At 46.1% G+C, this 27370-nt stretch overlaps 1 protein-coding gene across 4 annotated transcripts in view; it reads left to right on the top strand.

Annotated features, from left to right (window-relative positions):
• Nucleotides 1–27370, top strand: part of LOC123764498 (uncharacterized) — a 157834-nt gene that overhangs the window by 94492 nt on the left and 35972 nt on the right. For all 4 annotated transcript variants that reach the window (XM_045752383.2, XM_045752384.2, XM_045752386.2 and 1 more), the window contains exons 3-4: nucleotides 8248–8284; nucleotides 24018–24136. In XM_045752383.2, the coding sequence (XP_045608339.2) occupies nucleotides 8248–8284; nucleotides 24018–24136 (156 nt within the window). The remainder of the gene's footprint in view (nucleotides 1–8247; nucleotides 8285–24017; nucleotides 24137–27370) is intronic.

Here is a 27370-nt window from a genome sequence, read left to right on the forward strand (position 1 = left end):
CCAAGACTGTAATTTTAGGTTGAATGTCTCTTGCAAATTGTCTATACAGTATACCTCGGTTATAAAAGTATTTGTGTATACGTCTGATACCATACTACTTGTGTAAAGGAGGACATGTAAATGTTTATCTCTTTATGGGGGGGGGGTTGAAGTCCCCCCCATGATTTAGAATTCAAAGCAGCTCCTGTTTGCAATTGAACCAGTTTTTTTCCGTGGCATTAAAGTTGATCTATTATTTCTGTTATGTTCCTGCCAAAGGCTTCTATCAGTTTTATCTCTCAGAATGTTTGGTAATATGTTTATTGCTTGTGATGTGTTTATATGCATGTATTAACACGATGTACTGAACGGGGTGAGAATAGCTTGAGCTACCTCCTCATCCCTTTGTGTGTATTTTACCTCAATAAACTTATTTCAATTTCAATTTCTCGATGTGAATAATTATTTCTAAGTATACCTTGCACCTAATTTGCATACGATGTAATAAATGAGAGAAGATTCACCTCGTCCCAAGGTCTCCACCAGTTGTTTATTATTTACAACAGAATAAACAATTTCTTATAAAAAAAAAACAATGGAACAAATTTCTCGACGATAGCATTAACGAAGTCGTCACTGTCTTTACTCTCAAAGTTGTTATCATTCGTTAAATATTAAGAAACGCGAAATGTTGATTTTTATTGGAGGTGGAGCCTGACTAATGTATTATAAAGTTAGCGTGGTCTTATAGCGTTTTAGAGTCAAAATCCCCCCTAGCTAATCAAGCCACTATTGCGTTAGCTGTGTTTAGCTTCGAGTAATAAAGCTTGAGTAGAAGCTTAAGCACACACACACAGCACTGTCCTCGCCACAATCTAGCTCCGTGTTTGCTTTGCCAAGCTGTTTACCAGACAGTTTGTAATAATGTTTAGCTTTGGTATTACCAAAGAACATTACCTTAAAACATTCTACGACCGAGTCTCTAACCAATGCAGAATCCTGCATAGATTTATCTGAAGGCTTTTTCTATCTACATTAGATGCTGATTGGTTTTTTTAAGTCTGTATTAGCTTCTTTAAGTCGTTTGAGGTAAGATTTGTTGCTAGGTTATTGAAGGATATTCTGAAGGGCCTGAGTGTTAGTGATTGAGGCCCCCACACTCACCAAGTGCATCCTCTCAGAGATTCTGAGAGGGAGGGAGAGAGAGGGAGAGAGAGAGAGAGAGTCGCAGGATAGCCATACTCGACCTACAGTATTCTATCTATTATGAAATATCTCTACTTCTCATCTCTCCTCTCCTCTCCTTGTCCTCGTATCTCCTTCTCATATTCCTTAAATCACTCTCCCAGATCTTTCTCACTGAGAATTATAACTTTCCCACTATTGTCTTCCTCTTTCCTTGTACAATATTTAGCCTCTTCTCTCTTCTTCCCCTTCCCTTTCCCTCCCTCTCCCTCCTCTCCCCATCCGAGCTTCCCTCCCCAAACCCCCCCTCAAGGGGGGGGGGTGGACATATTACGACGGTAATATGTCCATCTCTTAAGGATATATTACGCGCAGCGTGTTCGTCATATAGTTCACAGGACCAGAGATAAAATCCTGGATAAGGTAGGATGATTGGGCACTGTTCCTTCCTGTCGCTGCTGCTGCTGGAACTTATCTATCCTGGCCAGCTCCTGGTCCACCCTGGCCCACCCTGGCCCGCCCTGGTCCACCCTGGTCCACCCTGGCCCGCCCTGGTCCAGCTGGGGCGTCACGACGACGATTGAGAAAATCATTCTAGGATAAAACATGATGCTAAATAAACTATTTTGATTCCTATACCGCGACACTGGCCTTAAATCATCCAGATGACACACCACTCCATCTCCATCTCCTTAATTCTACTCTTCTTCCTGCCACTTCTCTTCCACTTACTTCCCTCCTGCTCTCTTCCACACCCTTCCCATGACCTCGCTGCCCCCTCTTCCGTTCTGCTGTGTGCACCATATTCGCATCCCTCCCTGCTTTGTCCTTCCCTCTAGCGGTCGTCTCCGCGAAGCAAAAACGAATGATGGAGAAGGGTGAGAAGATTGAGGAGGAGAGATGTCCCACAGCTATCTACCGGAGGCTGGCCCTCTGAGGAGACGTCGCAGCCACTCTCAAGGATCTTCCCAAGATGCTCTTAACCCAAGTGTTTCTCCTCGCAATCACAGTTTGAACGATCATTTGTTCATACGTGTAGAGGGCTTTTTTGGTAAAGGAAAAATAAAAATCATTTTCCTTGTGAGTAGTTTATCAAATGTATGTGGTATGGGTCTCGAATTATTGTAGGTGAGTTAGGACAAGGAGGTGGAGGAGACCCAGATGGAGAAGGGAAAGACAGTAGAGGAGAGTGATGTAGATAAGGCATAGTGGTAAAGGAGAAATTTTAAGTAAACATTTAGAAGGAAGAGAAGAGTGGGGAGGGGCTAATGAGGGAGAGAAATTATAAAAAGAGAAGTGAGAGAGGGTCGAAAAAGAGGTGAAAGAGAGCAAAGGAGAGGTGAGAGAAGGGGAGAGGAGAGGTGAGAGAGGGAGGGAGGGAGAGAGAGCTGGCTCAAAACTCACAATAAACAGAGGGAGGTCAGTGTCACACAAACACACCAGAGCAGTGCCAGACGGAGGCACTCTGCCACGGCACTGCAGGTGTAAGCTGTTCATCGTGACACACTTCCATCATAGTGCCCATAATGGCCCACAATCGACTTGTGAATGGTCCAGGACGGACCGAAACGTCGTCGTCCCTTCAATTTCTAGTGTGTGGTCTGGTCAACATACTTCAGCCACGTTATTGTGACTCATCGCCTGCATAGTGCCCATAAAGTGTGCATTCAAAATGTTGCTTCATAAACGATTGGGCATTAATCATAAATTTAGTTGGCATCAAGAAATGAGCATTATTCAATTTCACGAAAAATAAATTAACATAATACTTACATTAAGCATAATCTCTTTGAAGGTGAATGGTGAATGCCTTTCTCTGGTTACGAGTCTGAATGATTGCTGATTGGAGTTCTCTTTGGGGGATTTGGAAGTATATTCATAACTGAAGTGGACTGAATTGACTTGAAACTGAAGCATTACACAGGACTGATTATAGAGAAAGACGGTGACTCCTGTTTTAAGTGATGTTGTGGCGTACGTCGGGAGCACGCTGCGATCCTAGTGAATTCCAGGAAATAAGTCTTGAGCGGCAGTTTAATGTATTCTCCAGGGATTCCCCCCTCCCCCCCCCCCCACTCCTTCACAATCCCTCCACCATATCCACTTCCCAGTCCCCACCACTACCCCCCACTACCACCCCTCCCCACCATCCCCCACACTTCAGTGCAGTTATGATCTCGTAATTTCTTCGAACTTGTTCACAAATGTAAACATTCTGTTTATTTCTTGAGTTCCGCCTTCACACGCAAGCCAGGGGGTACTCACCTTACCTATTTACCTATTTGAGTCCGCAGGATTGAGCATTAGCTCACGGGAGACATCTCCCGTCACGCAGGGTGCAGTCGCACCTCCACAGATCTCCAGTATCAGCTAATGATACTGGTAATGTCTCAAAAGGGCCACTACTTACGGGCTATTCATGCCCGTGCCACCTTTTGGGTGGCTTAATCTTTATCAATCTTTATCAGTATTAGCTCATGGGAGACATCTCCCGTCACGCAGGGTACAGTCGCACCTCCACAGATCTCCAGTTTCATCTATTGATACTGGTAATGGCTCAAAAGGGCCACCACTTACGGGCTATTCATGCCCGTGCCACCTTTTGGATGGCTTAATCTTCATCAATCAATCAATCAACATTAGCTCTTGGACCCCGCCTTACTAGCAACTAGTTGTTTAAAGCAACGACTCCTGATCTATTTCCCAATCAAATCTCCTTTTAAATTTGTTAAATAGAGTTGACTTCTACAACCTGTTCCTTTAGTTAATTCCACTTTCCCACTACTTTTACGCTAAAAGAAAACTCGTGCCACTCCACCCACTCATTCAAGTCTTCTTGAGGTTATCTTGAGATGATTTCGGGGCTTTAGTGTCCCCGCGGCCCGGTCCTCGACCAGGCCTCCACCCCCAGGAAGCAGCCCGTGACAGCTGACTAACTCCCAGGTACCTATTTACTGCTAGGTAACAGGGGCATTTAGGGTGAAAGAAACTTGCCCATTTGTTTCTGCCTCGTGCGGGAATCGAACCCGCGCCACAGAATTACGAGTCCTGCGCGCTATCCACCAGGCTACGAGGACCCTAGTCTGAAGCGCCCATTCGTGCCCTCTTATATATAGGAGAGTATAGCATATAGTAGATTGATGATTGATGAAGATTAAGCCACCCAAAAAGTGGCACGGGCATGAATAGCCCGTAAGTGGTGGCCCTTTTGAGCCATTACCAGTATCAAGAGCTGATACTGGAGATCTGTGGAGGTGCGACTGCACCCTGCGTGACGGGAGATGTCTCCCGCGCATATAGTAGATTGATTTATTGATAAAGATTAAGCCACCCAAGAGGTGGCACGGGCATGAATAGCCCGTAAGTGGTGCATACAGTAGGTTTAAGAACGCGTTATATAACCGACCAGGAGAGGTATCCAGCAGCGCCCGGGTCTCTCTCTCCCCATTTTCCTCACTCCCAGTCACCACCTTCCATCCTAACATTTAACATGATGGAGGAACCTTTGTAATGATGGATTTGTTTACTCAGAGAAATTGGAAAATTTCTCGCCGGCGCCCGGGATCGAACCCGGGCCCACAGGATCACGCGTCCAGTGTTCTGTCCGCTCAGTCACCGGCTCCCTATTAGGCGTAGAAGCCAATCGTTGCAGAAGTTGGTATGAGGAGAAACATAAGAGTCCTAAGTCATTGTATAGAGTCCACACAGTGACTCCCGACTCCCTGTAGTCTATAGTACTAATATAGACTACAGGCATAGTACAGACACAGTAGTACAGTCTATAGTACTAATATAGACTACAGGCATAGTACAGACAGCAGTACAGTCTATAGTACTAATATAGACTACAGGCATAGTACAGACACAGTAGTACAGTCTATAGTACTAATATAGACTACAGGCATAGTACAGACACAGTAGTACAGTCTATAGTACTAATATAGACTATAGGCATAGTACAGACACAGTAGTACAGTCTATAGTACTACTATAGACTACAGGCCGGTGAGACCAGTATGAGCTAGCACTCGACCCTTGCCAGCACATTCAGACGAGTACATTCACTCGCTCACGAGTTGAAACACAACTTCACTTCCCCGGTTCTTGAAGCCACTACGGACCTCCTGACTGTATCTTCACCCACTTGATTCTGTCTTTCTCCTTCTCTCTCTCTTTTCCCAGCTGCCTTTATCACTTCTCCCTCTCTTTCTCTCTAAATTCCCCCATTAACTTCACCCTTAGCGTGTCTGCTCCTGGTCTCAGTATCCACAGCGTCCTTCATCAACTTCCTGACAGAAAACTCGCCCACAATTTGCCAGCGACATTCCTGTTCGTCTCCTCATTTGACCAGTCCCACATAATTAGACACAATCCATCATTAGCGCCAGCCCACTATCTGGCTACTGACGCCCACTATCTGGCTACCGACGCCCACTCTTGAGCCAGAGGGGCAGGCGAGGTACTGCAGGTCTTTGCCCAAGTGGTTCTTATCTCCAGGTCTCTTCTCAAGTGGTCCTCTATCGTCAGGTCTCTTCCCAAGTGGTCCTCTATCGTCAGGTCTCTTCTCAAGTGGTCCTCTATCGTCAGGTCTCTTCCCAAGTGGTCCTCTATCGTCAGGTCTCTTCTCAAGTGGTCCTTTATCGTCAAGGTCTCTTCCCAAGTGGCCCTCTATTGCCAGGTCTCTTCCCAAGTGGTCCTCTATCGTCAGGTCTCTGCCCAAGTGGTCCTCTATCGTCAGGTCTCTTCCCAAGTGGTCCTCTATCCCCAGGTCTCTTTTCAAGTGGTCCTTATCTCCAGGTCTCTTCCCAAGTGGTCCTCTATCGTCAGGTCTCTTCCCAAGTGGTCCTCTATTGTCAGGTCTCTTTCCAAGTGGTCCTCTATCGTCAGGTCTCTTTCCAAGTGGTCCTCTATCGTCAGGTCTCTTCCCAAGTGGTCCTCTATCGTCAGGTCTCTTCTCAAGTGGTCCTCTATCGTCAGGTCTCTTTCCAAGTGGTCCTCTATCGTCAGGTCTCTTCCCAAGTGGTCCTCTATCGTCAGGTCTCTCCCCAAGTGGTCCTTATCTCCAGGTCCTTATCTCCAAGTGGTCCTTATCTCCCAAGTGGTGGTCCAGGCCAGCGGGATATACCGTCGCTAGTCACACAGTTCCTGCCTAATGTGGTGACCGGCCTGAGATTAACTATCAGCCTAATTAGCTTAAGGAATTTTTTGGTTGCAGTCTCTGGAGACTGATGCTATTTATTTAGCTCGAAGGTACGTGCAGAGGATGCTGTTTCATGTACGTACACGCGCGTGCATGCACGTACACACACACACACACACACATGGAGGCTGACTCCATACACAGTTTCAAGTGTAGATATGACAGAGCCCGATAGGCTCAGGAATCTGTACACCTGTTGATTGACGGTTGAGAGGCGGGACCAAAGAGCCAGAGCTCAACCCCCGCAAACACAACTAGGTGAGTACAACTAGGTGAGTACACACGATCACAACCTACAAAATCCTCAGAGGAATCGACCGGGTAAACAAGGATGAACTATTCAACACTGGAGGGACGCGAACAAGGGGACACAGGTGGAAGCTGAGTACCCAAATGAGCCACAGAGACATTAGAAAGAACTTTTTCAGTGTCAGAGTAGTTAGTAAATGGAATGCATTAGGAAGTGATGTGGTGGAGGGTGACTCCATACGCAGTTTCAAATGTAGATATGATAGAGCCCAGTAGGCTCAGGAACCTGTACACCAGTTGATTGACAGTTGAGAGGCGGGACCAAAGAGCCAGAGCTCAACCCCCGCAAGCACAACTAAGTCAGTACAACTAGGTGAGTGCATACACACATCTACAGGGGCCGTGGCTAAATTGACAGCGCTTGGGACTCGTAATCCCAGGGTCCGGGTTCGATCCCGGCAGGTGGAAACGGATTTGCAGAGTTTTTTTCACCCTGATGGCCTCTGTTACCTAGCAGTAAATAGGTACCTGGGAGTTAGACAGCTGTCACTGGCTGCTTCCTGGGTGTGTGTGTGTGGAAAAAAAATAAAAATTAGTAGTTAGTAACAGTTGATTGACAGTTGAGAGGCGGGACCAAAGGGCCAAAGCTCAACCCCCGCAATCACAACTAGGTGAGTACAACTAGGTGAGGACACATAGGCGAGGACACGTACGCAAGCTTACCAAGAAAAGTTGAGTCGACAATTTTCCTAGCACCCGATAGTAAGTGTTTCACGAAGTGATCCAAGAGGTCGTAAAGATGAGAGCGGACTCCTCGAGTGTGAGCACACCTTCAGAGTCCACAGAAAAGGCTAAAGACTTGTTAGGGGCTTGACGAAACAAGAGAAATTTGGAGGGTAGAAATAGCCTAAGCTACTTTATCCCTTTGAGATATATTTCTGTCTTGTCTCAATAAACTTGAACTTGAACTTGAAACAAGAAAAATTGGTGTTCAACCACAATTTGATGCCTGTTAGTTGAACCTCTTAGGTTATCAAGTGTTATATAATCATTCTGCCTTATCACTTCCTCCTGATAATCATTCTCACCTTCTTTGTATTCCATTGAATGTTTTTATTCATAGGTAACGTCTCGGTGATAAAGCATTGAGTCTCTCACGTGTCTAGAAGCCGCCGGATGCGGGCTGAGTATCGGCTGGTGGGCGTGACTGGGAATATTTCATGATCATGTTTACAAATTCATTCTCATTTTCCTCATCTCCTGTTCCCCGGAACTTGACCCAACGCTTCCTGGGGCCAGCACTACAGCCCATGACACACACCATGCTTAAGAACAACATTTGTCTAATTAAGAAAAGGCCGTCTTCCGGTGGTATCTTGTCCCCCATGAATATTAAATTCGCACGAATGTTATTGCAATCTGTAGATGAGGAGTCACAATAACGTGGCTGAAATATGTTGACCAGACCACACACTAGAAGGTGAAGGGACGACGACGACGTTTCCGTCCGTCCTGGACCATTCTCAAGTCGCTAGTGTGCAATAGGAACGTCGTCCCTTCACTTTCTTGTGTGTTTTCTGCTCAACGTTATTACAATCTAAATGTTCACAAAATTGTTTGTTTTCATCTTACAGAGAACGAGGAGACCAGAGCTGCGTAGCCTCCAGGAGGGTGAGTGTTGGATATGTTATATGTTGGTATAGTGAGTATACATGGTATAGTGAGTATATGATTGATTGATGAAGATTAAGCCACCACCAAAGGCAGCACGGGACTGAATAGCCCCTAAGTGGTAGATTTTTTGGAGTGAATGTGATCTTTGGTCGTGAATAGTGAGAACTGAAGATGATGCTTTATATACGAGGTTTGTGCTGATAGCTGTGTGTTGTGAATGTATGATAGTGATGATTAGTGATAAGGGGTTGTGAATTACTGTTCAGCACTCATATCCTGATGATGAACTATGCTGGTTGATGTGTTCAGGATGAGTTGTTTTACAACTGATGAGTCGTCTTGTTGATGTTATATTTTTGGTGTATTGTTTTGTGGGTATTTGTGCCCAACTGGCTACTGTATATGTTGTATAGGTGATCTGTGGTGGTGGTGAACGTTCATGGTGGCTTGTTCACATGGTGTTCACCTTTGTACCGTTGTTGTTCACCTGTGTACCGTTCGTTGTGTTGGTGGTGTTCCCAAGTGTACCATTGTCGTGTGGACGAACACTGGTTTACTTCACTCATTAATTCGTAAAATTTATGAATGTAAAGTTCTTTATAAAATGTTAATATGAACTGATTTGTCAAAACATTTACATTTTATGATGAACAAATCTTTTTGTTAAAGTTACAAGTCTTCACTTCGTCTTAAATATAGTAAATGTCCGAGTAAATGTCCGAGTAAATGTCCGAGTAAATGTCCGAGTAAATGTCCGCGTAAATGTCCGAGTAAATGTCCGAGTAAATGTCCGCGTAAATGTCCGAGTAAATGTCCAAGTAAATGTCCAAGTAAATGTCCGAGTAAATGTCCAAGTAAATGTCCGAGTAAATGTCCGAGTAAATGTCCGCGTAAATGTCCGAGTAAATGTCCGAGTAAATGTCCGAGTAAATGTCCGCGTAAATGTCCGAGTAAATGTCCAAGTAAATGTCCGAGTAAATTAGCTGACTCTTATAAGTCATCTATCCAGTAAAAAGTGGTCCTCTTTGGGGTGATTTATTCAGCAGATATAACTTAGGAAGAGGCCACTATGTAAATTGTAAATAGGCGCTATATAACCGCATTTACTGTATTATATGGTGTTTATTACAGCTGATCATTCATCAACCAGGACTGGTGATTGATTGATTGATTGATGAAGAGTAAACCACCCAAGAGGTGGCACGGGCATGAATAGCCCGTAATAGTGACTCATTCTAGCCTTTTAGATGAAGATAGGACATCCTTTAGTTGAAGATGAAGAAGGTGAAGAGGGTGAAGAGGGGGAAGATGAGGGGTAGGGGGGGGAGAACTAAGGGAACTATCAGGGATAAAGTGCCAAGCCATGACGACTATGTAGCACTGGGAAGGGATCAGGCTAAGGATTTGGGATGGGACGGGGGAAAGGAATGGTACCCAACCACTTGGACGGTCGAGGATTGAACGCCGACCTGCATGAAGCTAGACCATCGCTCTACCGTCCAGCCCAAGTGGCTGGTAGAGGAACGAGAGCAGGAGGAGTCAGTCTTTATATTAACAAATATTTTATATTTGTTATAAATTTGTTAAATTTTATATTTGTTTCAGGAAATATTAATATTTCCTGAAAATTATTCAGTTTGGCATTTATTCTGAATACTAATATTACTCTTCATTATATAAGGCCGTTGTAGCCCATCATGTGCTTCAGGAGGCGGTCTATAAACCTGACATTTACTCGAGTGGTCGTTATAGCAAGAATTCAAATGAGCTCGTTATATGTCACTGAAGTTTAAATGTAGGTGGTCGCTTCAACTGGCATTTGCTTTAAATAGTCTGGTTCAATAAGCAGCCGCTAATAAAAGCTTTTGTTACTTATGGTCGTTATAAAAGGCAAGTGTTACGAAAGGTCGTTATATCTAACTAGTGCGTATTAAGCAGTCCCTCCTGGCCCATGAGCTAGATTCACGACGCAGTTACGCATGCACTTACGAACCTGTACATCTTTTCTCAAAATTTGGCGGCTTTGTTTACAATTATTAAACAGTTAATGAGCTCCGAAGCACTAGGAGGCTGTTTATAACAATAACAACAGTTGATTGGGAAGTTTTCATACTTGTAAACTGTTTTATAAATGTAACCAAAGCCGTCAAAGATTGAGGAAAGATGTATACGTTCGTAAGTACTCGCTTAACTGCTTCGTGAATCTGGCCCCCATGGCCCGCTGTGTTTACGACGCAACCACCATTCATGGCCCTCACAGCAACCCGTCCTCGTAAACAATGACCATTCAGTAGTTGGGGACCATTCCTTTCCTCCTGTCCCATCCCAAAGCCTTATCCTGACCCCTTCCAAGAGCTTATAGTCACAATGACTTGGCGCGCTCTCCTAATAGTTTGAACTCTCCTTTTCGTTCTCCTTTTGAACTTCCCGTTCTCACAAAAAGAACAATGTAACTTTAGGGCTCACCAGCAACCTGTTCACACGCCCTGATCGCTGGCTAAGATGACCCCCGAGGCGACTTAGACGAGCTGCTCACGACCGCACTCCTTAAGTCCTGCAACAGCTTAGCTTATCACTGCAACATAAGCCAAGCAGGCAGCATGGTCAGCCCATATAGAGCGTCTGATGGCTGAGTGGACAGCACGCTGGATACGTAGTCCTATGGACATGGGATTCGATCCCCGGCTATCGCGGAAACAAATGGGCAGAGGTTCTTTCATTACTTACCAAGTGTCTACAGTCATTAGGCATCACCATTAAAAAAATAGGAATAATAGAGGTCACTTGAAATTCACATCACAAAATCACAACAAGAAGGACTTAACAGCTCTATCCAAGTGTAACAAGCGAACCTGGAACAAGCAGAGTATATCACTGCCTGCCAAGCAGAGTATATCACTGCCTGCCAAGCTGAGCATATCACTGCCTGCCAAGCTGAGCATATCACTGCCTGCCAAGCTGAGTATATCACTCCCTGCCAAGCAGAGTATATCACTGCCTGCCAAGCTGAGCATATCACTGCCTGCCAAGCTGAGCATATCACTGCCTGCCAAGCTGAGTATATCACTGCCTGCCAAGCTGAGCATATCACTGCCTGCCAAGCTGAGTATATCACTCCCTGCCAAGCAGAGTATATCACTGCCTGCCAAGCTGAGCATATCACTGCCTGCCAAGCTGAGCATATCACTGCCTGCCAAGCTGAGTATATCACTGCCTGCCAAGCTGAGCATATCACTGCCTGCCAAGCTGAGTATATCACTGCCTGCCAAGCTGAGTATATCACTGCCTGCCAAGCTGAGCATATCACTGCCTGCCAAGCTGAGCATATCACTGCCTGCCAAGCTGAGCATATCACTGCCTGCCAAGCTGAGTATATCACTGCCTGCCAAGCTGAGTATATCACTGCCTGCCAAGCTGAGTATATCACTGCCTGCCAAGCTGAGCATATCACTGCCTGCCAAGCTGAGCATATCACTGCCTGCCAAGCTGAGTATATCACTGCCTGCCAAGCTGAGCATATCACTGCCTGCCAAGCTGAGTATATCACTGCCTGCCAAGCAGAGTATATCACTGCCTGCCAAGCAGAGTATATCACTGCCTGCCAAGCAGAGCATATCACTGGCTGCCAAGCAGAGCATATCACTCCCTGCCAAGCAGAGCATATCACTGCCTGCCAAGCTGAGCATATCACTGCCTGCCAAGCAGAACATATCCCTGCCTGCCAAGCAGAGCATATCACTGCCTGCCAAGCAGAGCATATCACTGGCTGCCAAGCAGAGCATATCACTCCCTGCCAAGCAGAGCATATCACTGCCTGCCAAGCTGAGCATATCACTGCCTGCCAAGCAGAACATATCCCTGCCTGCCAAGCAGAGCATATCACTGCCTGCCAAGCAGAGTATATCACTGCCTGCCAAGCAGAACATATCACAGCCTGCCAAGCAGAGCATATCACTGCCTGCCAAGCAGAGCATATCACTGCCTGCCAAGCAGAGCATATCACAGCCTGCCAAGCAGAGCATATCACTGCCTGCCAAGCAGAGCATATCACTGGCTGCCAAGCAGAGCATATCCCTGCCTCAGCTTGACATGTAACACAGCAGTGGGACTCCCACCTCAACCCCCCCCCCCCCCATCTCCATAAAACACAAGCTTAACCCTTGCAAGCGGCCGTAACACATCGGACTTGGCAGCTCCGAGCAGCACCTCGACACAATCTTCACTCAAGTCAGACAAAACACCTCACCTCCCCATGAGAGCCAAGGAAAAAAGCAGCCATGGAAAGGGGCGTGATCATGTTAAACGTGACAGCTTGGTGTGTGGGAGAGCATGGGAGGGGAAGAGCATGGGAGGGGAAGAGCATGGGAGGGGGGGAGCATGGGAGGGGGGGAGCATGGGAGGGGGGGAGCATGGGAGGGGGGGAGCATGGGAGGGGAAGAGCATGGGAGGGGGGAGCATGGGAGGGCAGAAAGGAAGGAAATTATCAGGGGGGGGGGGGAAAACGCCAAGCCATTAGAACTATTTAGCACTTGGAAGGGGTCAGGATAAGGATTTGGGATGGGACGGGGGGAAAGGAATGGTGCTCAATCACTTGTGGACGGTCGAGGGGATTGAACGCCGACCTGCATGAAGCGAGACCGTCGCTCTACCGTCCACCCCAAGTGAGGTACAGGGAGCGTGAATATAAATGTCCCAACACAGCAATATAATGCCCTGAGAGCTTTATAAGATGTTGGGGTGATGCTCACTAAGACATTAAATAATGTGCATGGGTAGGGCAGTCATGCAGGTCGGCGTTCAATCCCCGAGGGTCCATAAATGCTTGGGCACCATTCCTTTCCCTCCGTCCCATCCCATGTTATCCTGATCCCTTCCAAATCCTATATAGTCGTACTGCCTTGGCGTTTCCTCTTGATAATGCCTATCTCATAATGAGGCTCTTTTTAAGCCTTTGCTACAGATCTCTGCGCATTTTAAAGAATGATGGATTCCATGCCACTGTTGCGCATTCTAGAACTGGTGATTGATTGATTGATAAAGATTAAGCCACCCAAGAGGTGGCACGGGCATGAATAGCCCGTAAGGTGTAGAACTGGTGGTAGATGGCGATCGTTTAGTGATGGGAAGTGAGATGTGGCCCACTTGGTGGGTGGGGGGGGGGAGGGGGGTGGGCCACTTGGTGAATGGTAGATGGTGGCCCACTTGGTGGGGGGGGAGGGCAGGTGGCCCACTTGGTGGGTGGAACAGGTGGGCCACTTGATGGGCGGTTAAAGGAAGGCGCCTGATAGTGGGTGGTAGCAGTGATGGGTGGTAGGTGGAACTTAAGGGTGGGTGGTAGGTGGAACTTAAGGGTGGGTGGTAGGTGGAACTTAAGGTTGGGTGGTAGGTGGAACTTAAGGGTGGGTGGTAGGTGGAACTTAAGAGTGGGTGGTAGGTGGAACTTAAGGTTGGGTGGTAGGTAGAACTTGAGGGGTGGGTGGTAGGTGGAACTTAAGGGTGGGTGGTAGGTGGAACTTAAGGGTGGGTGGTAGGTGGAACTTAAGGGTGGGTGGTAGGTGGAACTTAAGGGTGGGTGGTAGGTGGAACTTAAGGGTGGGTTGTAGGTGGAACTTGAGGGGTGGGTGGTAGGTGGAACTTAAGGTTGGGTGGTAGGTGGAACTTGAGGGGTGGGTGGTAGGTGTAACGACCACTTGAGGGGGTTGGGTAGTATCTCCACAACTATCTCTCTCTCCCCCCCCCCCTCCCTTATCTAGAGCCTAATTCTTAATCAACCAACAAGAGACTCGGGCACTTTACATCTTGTTCAAACCTCCCATATATTTCTCCAGCACACAATACCTTCATAATTCTTGGTGTGATATCTTGGGGGATAACCAGTTTAATATAGCGACCGTCAGATATTTATTTAACCTACTTGTCTATTATCTGTAAATTTTGATATACTTATTTCGTTCCTTCGTGCATACAGTATATATATTTTGATATCATTTATCTATTCATACAGATCACTTGTCGTTAATTTATGATGAAGTGTGTATATTACATATCTCTATAATCTACATATTTACATATATTTACATAAAAACAATTCGCAGAGGCAGCAGAGAGAGACGCATAGCTTCACTTCCTTTATTATTTTAAAGCATATATAATTTTTAATTTAATTTTAATTTTAATTTAATTTTAATACATATATAATATATAAAGAATATATAATTTTTGTTAACATTTATTGACCTATTGCCATAAGACGAACAATTATAAATTATCGAATAATTGTCCCATGAAATCTCAAATTGTGTGGACGAGTTTCCACGACCAGTCTTGTAAACTATTGGACGATTTACATAATCAAAGTAAACCATTGGGTAGAAATTTTCCTCCATTCAAAATGTGGTTTACACAGATCGGTACTCACAACTATTATGTTGGTTCTAATGGCGCTAATGGAATAGGATAAAAATAGTATTAAGACTTATCAATAACTCTTTGTAAACAATATCATATATGAGGTACTGTATGGCGTACCCGGTGGTGCTCGGGTCTACCCCCGGTGCCTATAGATCTCCCCCTACCGTACATCTTCTCCCCTACATCTTCTACTTGAAGATGTTACTCGACCTAAGATCACATTCACTCCAAACCTCTACGGGCTACTCAGGCCCGTACCTCCTCTCGTGGTGGCTTACTCTTCAACAACATCATCCTCCATACCTCCCCTTCCTCCACACACACACACTCACACACGCACACACGCACACACACACACCCTATTTACCCTATCACCATAACTATCTTCATTACACAGTGCCTTTACCACAGTAAATATTTTCACACCTATCTGTCCCCATCTACAGTCACCTCTACCCAGTCTTCCCACCTTCCCACCCACAAGGGGGGCGGCAACCCCCATCCCCTCTTTGACAATCGTCATGCAATAACAATCCTAAAATAAATTAATGAGACTAGCCCAGAGCGTTTGGTCTCCAACTTTTGACAAATAGTCAATTTTATATAGATTGCATCAACTCATTAGACACAGTTAACTATGTTATATCTACAGCTATATTTTGGGTCAATTATATAGATCTAAAACTTTCGTCGATTTAGAACGTTGAATATTCTTTAAAAAAAAATGATTGAACCATAAGATCCGTCTGACAATTATTAAATACTGATATTAATAATCTTAGACTCGTCAACAGAACAGCTGTCATCAGTCCGACTGTTAAGCATGAGAGATACGGTAAACTAGGATGTAGTTTCGTACCCATTTAAACCCTGGTTTCGTACCCATCGTCTCTCTCACCATCTTGAGGAGCCAATTAATTGGGAGTACGTTGGTGGGTGAGGTGAGCTGTCATGTTGCTGACTTGTGTGGAAGCTGTGAGGCCTGAACGATGAGATGAGCTGTGAGGAGTATGTTGACCAGACCACACACTAGAAGGTGAAGGGACGACGACGTTTCGGTTCTGTCCTGGACCATTCTCAAGTCAATTGTGTCCATTCTCAAGTCACAATCGACTTGAGAATAGTCCAGGACGGACCGAAACGTCGTCGTCGTCCCTTCACTTTCTAGTGTGTGGTCTGGTCAACATACTTCAACCAGAGGTGAGCTCCTCTCAGTAGGGGAGTGGGGGAGGGGTAATATCTCACCACGGTGCTCTAGTGGAACATAAGAGGCGCCTCTTTACCTGGCGTCAAGGTGAAGCAGGTGTGAGAGCAGGTGTGGGAGCAGGTGCTCGAGAGCACGTGTCCTGTTTATCATGAACACTCGTTAATTTGTTTACATTTCCATGCAAGTGCAGAGAGGCGTTCAAGTGTTTAATTTATATTAAAGCGTTGGCACATGGCAGCTTGCAGGAGCAAAGAACACACACACTTGGGTTGCACTATCTCGCTCATACACACTCACAGAGCAACAGCTTTGCACGGATCTATCATCGAACTGTTTTAAATCCGATGAAAGCCACTGGGTGACTAACCATCCAGCGAGATAGGGACTTTCTAGATCCCTATAACTATAGCTCTTGACACAAATGATGTAAATCTTTCGCGCAGTCTATGGTAACGTTCTAATCATTAAGTCCTCACAGCTAATTCGGACGAGGAGTCACAATAACGTGGCTAATGTTGACCAGACCACACACTAGAAGGTGAAGGGACGACGACGACGTTTCGGTCCGTCCTGGACCATTCTCAAGTCGTACTTTAGCTACGTTATTGTGACTCATCGCCTGCTCTGGTGTTTCTCAAGACCAGTGGTTCTTAATCTTTCTTTTGAGTCACAGATCTCTTTGAAAATCTGGGGAAAGCTATGGTCCACCGTCCGTGTAGCCTCGTAGCCTCCTGTAGCCTGAGCCTCGTAGCCTCCTGTAGCCTGAGCCTCGTAGCTTCCTGTAGCCTGAGCCTCGTAGCCTCCTGCCAAACGGGTCCTATACGTTATAGGAGTTAAAACTTAGCATTGTTAATGCTAAATGGGACATATAATGGTGGATCTGAGCTTCACCTGTGAAGCGAAGCTGCCAGATATATAATGAATGCAGCAGTCAGCTATATATGAAGCTCACATGTGGAGCTTTCAACTGACATCTGTCCCCTCACCAACGGCACGATATCTCTCGATTCATGCAGGTCGGCGTTCAATCCCCGACCGTCCAAATGGTTGGCCAACATTCCTTGTCCCATCCCAAATCCTTATCCTGACCCGTTCCAAGTGCCATACAGTAGTAATAGCCTGGCACTCTCTCCTGATCCATCCCATCCCCTCCCCAGTGGCACAACATCTGCCCCCCCCCCCCTCTCACCAACACCTGTAGCCCACTCAGACACGAAGACTCTCTCTTACATCTTAGATGATTATGTGGAAAAAGTAAATTTAATCACAGAGTTTCAGCCACATGCAAATGGAGTTATAATTCGAGAGATGAAGTGTCTGAGATTAACGAGATGAGTTGAATTTTAACGAGGCCTCGGAGAGAGACGGGTGGGCTGTTTATACACTGTCCCAGCACACCGGGATTACTGTCACTCTTGTCCCTTCCGTATTGTGGGAGAGACTGAACATCAGGTCCTATTGTGGGTGATAGGGACCCCTCAGTTCCTGTTGTGGGAGCTGGGGACCCTCAGTTCCTGTTGTGGGAGCTGGGGACCCTCAGTTCCTGTTGTGGGAGCTGGGGACCCCCCAGTTCCTATTGTGGGACAGGTAGACCCCCCACCACACATCCTGTTGTGTGGACCCCAGCTCCTGGTCCCGTCTGTATGTTCCTTCATTCTGTCTTGTCCCCCTTGAACTCATTCTTCCAGATGCCTTTAATTACCTCTCATTATCTAGCCTTATGCTTCACTTTGCCTCACTTATCCCTCACTTTGCCTCACCCCATCCCTCACCCACACCCCCCTCACTTTCTCTTACCCCATCACTCGCCTCTTTTTTCTCTTTTTCCTGTTTTTGCTCCAATTTTCTCTACTCCTGTAATCTATGGTCTGTTCTCCAAGATTGTTTTCATACTTCCTGTTTATCACAACTCTCCCACACTCTCTGTTTCCTCTCGTTGTAATCGTCTGCTTCTCCACTTCCTCCTCCAGTTCTTTATCTTACTTCTGTGTCATTCTAAACAGATCCGTTATATATTCATCATGTTCATCACAACGGAATATGTTGTTCTTATACACGGGGATGAATTATGAACAATATAACAGAACCTGTTGTTCGTGTACATGGTGATGAATCAGGAACAATGTAACAGAACCTGTTGTTCGTGTACATGGTGATGAATCAGGAACAATGTAACAGAACCTGTTGTTCGTGTACATGGTGATGAATCAGGAACAATGTAACAGAACCTGTTGTTCGTGTACATGGTGATGAATCAGGAACAATGTAACAGAACCTGTTGTTCTTGTACATGGTGATGAATCAGGAGCAATGTAACAGAACCTGTTGTTCTTGTACATGGTGATGAATTATGAACAATATAACAGAACCTGTTGTTCTTGTACATGGTGATGAATCAGGAACAATATAACAGAACCTGTTGTTCGTGTACATGGTGATGAATCAGGAACAATGTAACAGAACCTGTTGTTCGTGTACAGGTGATGAATCAGGAACAATGTAACAGAACCTGTTGTTCATGTACATGGTGATGAATCAGGAACAATGTAACAGAACCTGTTGTTCTTGTACATGGTGATGAATCAGGAACAATATAACAGAACCTGTTGTTCGTGTACATGGTGATGAATCAGGAGCAATGTAACAGAACCTGTTGTTCTTGTACATGGTGATGAATCAGGAACAATGTAACAGAACCTGTTGTTCTTGTACATGGTGATGAATCAGGAACAATGTAACAGAACCTGATGTTCGTGTACATGGTGATGAATCAGGGGCAATATAACAGAACCTGATGTTCTTGTTCATGACGAATCATGAACAATATAAAAGAACCTGTTGTTCTTGTACACAGGAAGGGGAAGTGTACTGAACAGGTCAAAGGTGAGATGGATAACGGACCAAAGTACTTCCCAGTTCACTCACTGATGAATATATCATTTTGAATCGTGTGATATTCATTAAAATCATATATTAGAAAAGTATGAAATTTCCACGAGGATATTCAGTTCTTGTTATACAAAAAATACAACATTTTCAAGATAATAAAGCTAAACAAAGATAATAAAGATAATAATAAAGTTTTTTCAAGATAATAAAGTTAAACAAGTAGACTGAAAATTTAGATTCATGCTTCTAAAGCTGAATCATCAAACTTGATATTTATTTTTCCCTGCTGGTTACACAGGGAGTTTCGCCCACTGACCTTTACCCACTGGGACAGGGTGAATGTCCCAGTGGGTAAAAATTATCCACTGGGACAGGGTGAATGTCCCAGTGGGTAAAAATTATCCACTGGGACAGGGTGAATGTCCCAGTGGGAAAAAATTATCCACTGGGACAGGGTGAATGTCCCAGTGGGTAAAAATTATCCACTGGGACAGGGTGAATGTCCCAGTGGGTAAAAATTATCCACTGGGACAGGGTGAATGTCCCAGTGGGTAAAAATTATCCACTGGGACAGGGTTAATGTCCCAGTGGGTAAAAATTATCCACTGGGACAGGGTGAATGTCCCAGTGGGTAAAAATTATCCACTGGGACAGGGTGAATGTCCCAGTGGGTAAAAAATATCCACTGGGACAGGGTGAATGTCCCAGTGGGTAAAAATTATCCACTGGGACAGGGTTAATGTCCCAGTGGGTAAAGATTACTCACTGGTAGTTCAGGCGTCTTGTGCTGTGAGGCTGATCCTCCACTGAATATAATCGTAAGCTAGGTTAACCACCTTGAGGTGACCCAACCACTTGGGCTGGACGGTAGAGCGACGGTCTCGCTTCATGCAGATCGGCGTTCAATCCCCGACCGTCCACAAGTGGTTGGGCACCATTCCATTCCCCCCGTCCCATCACCAAATCCTTATCCTGACCCCTTTCTCAGTGCTATATAGCCGTAATGGCTTGGCGCTTTCCCTTGATAATTCCTTCCTTCCTACCTTGAGGTGATTTCGGGGCATAGCGTCCCCGCGGCCCGGTCCTCGACCAGGCCTCCTTTTTGTTACACACCCCCAGGAAGCAGCAGCCCGTAGCAGCTGGCTAACGCCCAGGTATCTATTTACTGCTAGGTAAACAAAGACAACAGGGTGAAAGAAACTCTGGCCTAATTTGTTTCCGCCTCCACCGAGGATCAGACCCGACACCTTGGGACTACGAATCCCAAACGCTGTCCACTCAGCTGTCAGGCCCCTTAGCCCCACTCAGGCTAGTCTTATCCCTGGAAACACAAACCGAAACTGTCTCTATTTTCCGCTTGTTACAACTTGTAATAAAGTTGTTAAATCTTGGCTTAACGTGTTTATGACGTATTAGAACGTTGTTACAACTTGCTATATTGGTTGTTATAACTGGTTAGGAAGTGTTAAAACTTGTTCCAACGTTGTACCAACGTCGTAGTTTCGGTGTGTGTTTGGCGGGATACTTCTGTCTTGACCTTCAGGCGGGATTCATCAACCATTTTACGCAACCAGTACATCTTAGTCATGAAGGCTTTGGTTACATTTGGTAAACAGTTTACGAGCTTCGAAACTTCGCACCAAAAGTTTATTTATTGTTGTAAACAACCTCATAGTGGTTCGGAGATCATAAACTCTTCTTATAAGTGTAAACAAAGCCGTCGTGTTTAAGGAAAGATTATAGGTTTCGTTAGAGGTTCCTTAAATGCTTGATCAAATTCTAACCCTGGTTTTCTGGGTCAGAATTTAAAGTCTAACTTCTGTGTAGTCTTGGCTACGTTCTTATTCATTTCGCTAATTGAATAACTGCAATAAGATGATTGATTATTGTTCGAAATATCAGTTGAAACCCTCAGAAAAATCCCTGATCTACGGCCTAAAATCCATCTTATATGATTTGGATTAAATTTTTTAATCTGGATGGGATTAATCGGGAACGGAATCATCATGTATGGTACCATCTCGCTGGGACAAAAGTACCTCTTGAAATCAACAGAATCTGACGTATTTTATTAAATGATTCCAATATATATAAGAGATCTACTGTAATGAAACGACACGTGTTCAATATTTGCCTAAGTTTAGGTTAAGGAGCTACTTAAGGTACTCTCTCTCTCTCTCTCTCTCTCTCTCTCTCTCTCTCTCTCTCTCTCTCTCTCTTACTGTAGTTTGGAACAGTCATCCTACATCATTATTTCTCAATGATTTGTGTCTCGTCATCTAAGCCCTGCTGATAGGTCAGAATGGCCCCTTGTCGGACCCCCTCTTGTTTAAAGACCTCACTCTGATGTCACCTCTATCGTAAATTGGCCAATCATCTCCATCACTGTCGACTGTGGCTAACATTGTCACCTCAGTCTGCGTTGCTCTTTGTCTCAAGTGGAACTGTGTCGGACTTGTTATAATGTAGGAATATGCAGTCTGTCTCTTTCACTTTTCATGTATGATGTGTGTTTGCGTGTGTTTGCGTGCGTGTGGGCGTATGTGTGTGGGCTACCCGTGCCTGGTGCGTGCGTAGGGTCACCCCCCCCCCACTACCGCCGCCCTACCCAAACGCCTTATGAAGCCAACTGAGACACGCCCATGCTTCCACCTCTGGCCAGAGGTCACCATACAGCCATCATGGGAGCTCGCTAGTATTACCCTGTAGTTCACCTGAGTATGAGGGGACGAGGGTGATAGCTACATGGTGATGCCACTGAGGAAGGGTGCCATGAGTAGGATCCTTCATACCCCGGGGGAGTCATACCCCCTGCCTCTGACACAGGGGTATAGAGATGCCAAGCAGGTGCTGAACTAAGGTATGCACTTACCCCCAGCTCCTGACCCCCGGGGTCATGCATAGTACATGCCTGCTGATTTGATAATTCAGGTACCCATCTACCCCCCAACCAAGAGATATTCGGTCTATGATTTTTTTGGGGAAAAGTAGACTGAGTTTCGGTCTACTGAGGTACTGAGGTTATCTTCTTGAGATGATTTCGGGGCTTTAGTGTCCCCGCGACCCGGTCCTCGACTATTTTGAGGTTATCTTGAGACAATTTCGGGGCTTTAGCGTCTCCGCGGCCCGGTCCTCGACTATCTTGACGTTATCTTGAGATGATTTCGGGGCTTTTTAGTGTCCCCGCGGCCCGGTCCTCGACCAGGCCTCCACCCCCAGGCAGCAGCCCGTGACAGCTGACTAATACCCAGGTACCTATTTTACTGCTAGGTAACAGGGGCATAGGGTGAAAGAAACTCTGCCCATTGTTTCTCGCTGGTGCCCGGGATCGAACCCAGGACCACAGGATCACAAGTCCAGTGTGCTGTCCGACCGGCTCCCCCAAGGCCTTCTTTCGTTACACACCCCCCAGGAAGCAGCCCGTAACAGCTGTCTAACTCCCAGGTACCTATTTACTGCTAGGTGAACATGGGGCATTAGGGTGAAAGAAACTCTGCCCATTTATTTCCGCCTCCGCCGGGGATCGAACCCAGAACCTTAAGACTACAAACCCCGGGCGCTGTCCATTCAGCCGTCAGGCCCTCCTTGAGGGGATAACTCTGATACTCTGAATTTAAACTCTGAAAGATTGAGTTTCAGTTCACTCGAGTCTGCGATTACCATCACTAATATTCGTGGCTCCATCGACGTGTTGGATTAAAAAGTTTCTGACTGCATCTTTCATGAATTTTCTTACTCATACATCTGTGTACCCTAAGAGACTTGGAGCCGGTCGGCCGAGCGGACAGCACGCTGGACTTGTGATCCTGTGGTCCTGGGTTCGATCCCAGGCGCCGGCAAGAAACAATGGGCAGAGTTTCTTTAACCTTATGCCCCTGTTACCTAGCAGTAAAATAGGTACCTGGGTGTTAGTCAGGTGTCATGGGCTGCTTCCTGGGGGTGGAGGCTTGGTCGAGGACCGGGCCGCGGGGACACTAAAAAGCCCCGAAATTATCTCAAGATAACCTCAAGATAGCCACCCTATGCCCCTGTTACCTAGCAGTAAAATAGGTACCTGGGTGTTAGTCAGGTGTCACGGGCTGCTTCCTGGGGGTGGAGGCTTGGTCGAGGACCGGGCCGCGGGGACACTAAAAAGCCCCGAAATCATCTCAAGATAACCTCAAGAGAAGATAACTTGACTTCGCTGTTCTTCCCATACTATTTTTCCATGGTTGAAGTCCCCCCATGATTTAGAATTCAAACCAGCTTCTGTTTGCAATTGATCCATTTTTTTCCATGGCATTAAAGTTGATCTATTATTTCTGTTATGTTCCTGCCAAAGGCTTCTATCGGTTTTATCTCTCAGAATGTTTGGTAATATGTTTATTGTTTGTGATGTGTTTATATGCATGTATTAACACGATGTGCTGAACGGGGTGAGAATAGCTTGAGCTACCTCATCCCTTTGTGTGTATTTTACCTCAATAAACTTATTTCAATTTCAATCGGTTTGCATATCACTAATACTATTATATTAGATCTTCTCATTGCTATGGTTGCTGACATATTGACGGAGAGTAATTCATAGTCTTTTAAATGACAGCTTCTTGAATGCTCAATCCTTCGTGATAAGCTGTTCCATCACTCTCTCTCTCTCCATTACTTTCTTTAAAATATGTTCTATAGTCTTGAGGGACTGCTGCTTATGTCTCCTGGTCAATTAGGTTCCTCGAGCCCAGTTACGTTCGGATTCTGGTTTTGTGTCCTGCTGCTGGTCCTCCCTTCTCTTCCAGCCTCGTCTAGAGAGAGAGAGAGAGAGAGAGAGAGAGAGAGAGAGAGAGAGAGAGAGAGAGAGAGAGAGAGAGAGAGAGAGAGAGAGACAGAGAGAGAGACAGAGAGAGAGACAGAGAGAGAGAGAGAGAGAGACAGAGAGACAGAGAGAGACAGAGACAGAGACAGAGACAGAGACAGAGACAGAGACAGAGACAGAGAGAGAGACAGAGAGAGAGACAGAGAGAGAGACAGAGAGAGAGACAGAGAGAGAGACAGAGAGAGAGACAGAGAGAGAGAGAGAGAGAGAGAGAGACAGAGAGAGACAGAGAGAGACAGAGAGAGAGACAGAGAGACAGAGAGAGACAGAGACAGAGACAGAGACAGAAACAGAGCAGGTTGAGGCGAACGAAAATGTAATCAAACCTCTGCACTAAATTATGAACTAAGACATTATGCATTATTATTTGACAGGATGTGGTCGCGAGGAGGTGGTGGTTGTGCCAGAGCAACAGGTGTGGCTGGTATCCCCAGGCTACACACTCCAGGGTGTGGCTAACGGCTCCCAGAACACCTGCACCTGGTCGGTCAAGGTGAGTCAAATCTACGCTACTTCCCGTATAATGTTTTTATCATTTTGCGCGCGCAAATTGCGTCACTATGTACCGCCACGTGCGTTTGTTTATGTAAACAATCATATATCCGTCAACATGAACGACGCTTCTTTGTCTGAACAGGAAATATATCCAAGGAGTATAAACAAATCCACAAGGGCCGTGACGAGGATTCGAACCTGCGTCCGGGAGCATCCCAGACACTGCCTTAATCGACTGAGCTACGACAGGGTTAAAAGGGTTGAAACCGGACGCAGGTTCGAATCCTCGTCACGGCCCTTGTGGATTTGTTCATTTGATGCATCACGTTAGTGTGATCTCTGTGTGTGATGACCCAAGGTGTATAGATATGTTATATCTATATATAAGAGAGTATATTTGTCTGTCTATTCAAATTAGAAGGCCAGACGCTAAGGGCTACCCTCCCGAAACTTTGCAGGGTCAATGGTCTGGGTACTGGGCAGTACATAGGGTGGTTGTGGTGATGCCCCATGCCCCCCAGTTTTGTAGGTAAATATAAATATATCACTAATAATATATCACTAATCACTAAATGGTAAATATATCACTAATTTCAAACTCGCTGAATAATCAAAATTCTTAATCACTAAGATTCATTTAATCGTATATTTCTACAATTTGAAGTTCTTATTAAATACGTAGATAAGGATTCTCACTGAAGGCTCTGAACACGTTTAAATTTATATATTATTCATTAAACTCTCTTCATCTAGTATAACCACTTCTCCCCTTCTGTTCAAAATAGTAATCTGTTTTCAGCTCTATATGGTCTTTCACTTTTGGCAAGTGCCTAAGCCCCGTACGAAAAGCCACGTGCCCAAAGCCCACGTACCCAAAGCCACGTACCCAAAGCCACGTACCCAAAGCCACGTACCCAAGCCCACGTACCCAAAGCCACGTACCCAAGGCCACGTACCCAAGGCCACGTACCCAAAGCCACGTACCCAAGCCCACTTACCTAAAGTCACTTACCCAAAGCCACATACCCAAAGCCCACGTACCCAAAGCCACGTACCCAAGCCCACTTACCTAAAGCCACGTACCCAAAGCCACGTACCCAAAGCCACGTACCCAAAGCCACGTACCCAAGGCCACGTACCCAATATCAACCAAAGTTAATGCCCATCCTATCCTTAAACATCTGACTCCATCATTCTGCTGGAGTCAGACTGGGAAGAGACACAAACATAATGTTATCATGCCTTACACAGGTAATAATTCATGATGATAAGAGTCACCAATAACAGAGGTGTCGTGTTTGGGACGCATGTGTAAGTTTGTAGCCCCCCTCTCCCTCTCTTTATCTACATCTAGTCCCCTTCTACCTCTCTTTATCTACATCTAGCCCCCTTCTACCTCTCTTTAACTACATCTAGCCCCCTTCTACCTCTCTTTAACTACATCTAGCCCTCTTCTACCTCTCTTTAACTACATCTAGCCCCCTTCTACCTCTCTTTAACTACATCTAGCCCCCCTCTCCCTCTCTTTATCTACATCTAGCCCCCTTCTACCTCTCTTTAACTACATCTAGTCCCCCTCTCCCTCTCTTTAACTACATCTAGCCCCCCTCTACCTCTCTTTAACTACATCTAGCCCTCTTCTACCTCTCTTTAACTACATCTAGCCCCCTTCTACCTCTCTTTAACTACATCTAGCCCCCCTCTCCCTCTCTTTATCTACATCTAGCCCCCTTCTACCTCTCTTTAACTACATCTAGTCCCCCTCTCCCTCTCTTTAACTACATCTAGCCCCCCTCTACCTCTCTTTATCTACATATAGCCCCCCTCTCTCCCTCTCTTTAACTACATCTAGCCCCCTCTCTCCCTCTCTTTAACTCCATCTAGCCCCCCTTCCCTTTTCCTGCTCATAACCCCCCCCCCCTTCCCAAACCAATATCAGCCCGCCCCCTTAAACACTAATAAACCCCACCCCCAACCCCCTTCACACTACTCAAATCCCCCTCCCCCACTTCTCCCCTCTCCCCCAGAAGAGGGCGTGGCTGGGGGGCTGGACCCTGGCCCTCCCCAGGGGGGCAGTAGTGCCCAGGTTTTTACTGGTAGGCAAGATGATGGCTCCCTGTTTATATATGGCCACAACCTGACGTTTAGCAATTGCTAAACGTCATGGACTTAAGTCTTATTAAGTTACTTATGGACTTAAGTCCATAAGTAACGTACCTTTAACTCGCGTTATTTATATCGTGCGAGTGAAGATCTGACCACCTTGACGGGTAATTAGAGCCCTGTAATTTGCTCGAATACATTAATAGACAATAATAATGACGTTCCAACTGCTGTGAATGATGTCGGATTGCCCGCTTCTTAGCCGCCGCGGCAAGCCTAAGCGCTTCCGCAGGTCTCGTAACAGCGTTATCAGGAAGCGCCGGTAGGAAAACAGGTCTTTACACGCAGTCTCCAACAAGAGCGGTCGTCCTACGCTGCATTCGCCAGCTTTGGACTCTACGGACAAACGCTCGACGATACTGATTTATGCCCCCCTGGCGGGCGGAGGCCACAGTCGCCGGCGTCGCAATTCAGGGACAACTGCATTCCTCCTCACTTATGGCACAGACAGATGGAGTTGATGTCGAGTGTCTGTCGACTCGCGGGTGCAGTCCGTTGAGGATCAAGCACAAGTTCGCGCGCGAAGATAAGGCCGCTACGACAAGTCCAGTACGACAAGTCTGAATTGATGATCGTTTTAAGCTTCTTGAATCTGAGTCTATCAACAAAACGTCGCAATATATCACTAAAGTGCCGGCAAGTAGACGAATCAATCAGCCTTGATGATCAATTGCACCGCAGCTTGCAAGCAGGCGCAGAAACGTGTCGTTTGGTCGCAAGCAGGCGCAGAAACGTGTCGTTTGGTCGCAAGCAGGCGCAGAAACGTGTCGTTTGGCCGCAAGCAGGCGCAGAAACGTGTCGTTTGGTCGCAAGCAGGAGCAGAAACGTGTCGTTTGGTCGCAAGCAGGCGCAGAAACGTGTCGTTTGGTCGCAAGCAGGCGCAGAAACGTGTCGTTTGGCCGCAAGCAGGCGCAGAAACGTGTCGTTTGGTCGCAAGCAGGAGCAGAAACGTGTCGTTTGGTCGCAAGCAGGCGCAGAAACGTGTCGTTTGGTCGCAAGCAGGCGCAGGAACGCGTTATCTTGAGGTTATCTTGAGATGATTTCGGGGCTTTTAGTGTCCCCGCGGCCC

This window comes from Procambarus clarkii, chromosome 79 (assembly GCF_040958095.1).
Source record: "Procambarus clarkii isolate CNS0578487 chromosome 79, FALCON_Pclarkii_2.0, whole genome shotgun sequence".
NCBI classification, from domain to species: Eukaryota; Metazoa; Arthropoda; class Malacostraca; order Decapoda; family Cambaridae; genus Procambarus; species Procambarus clarkii.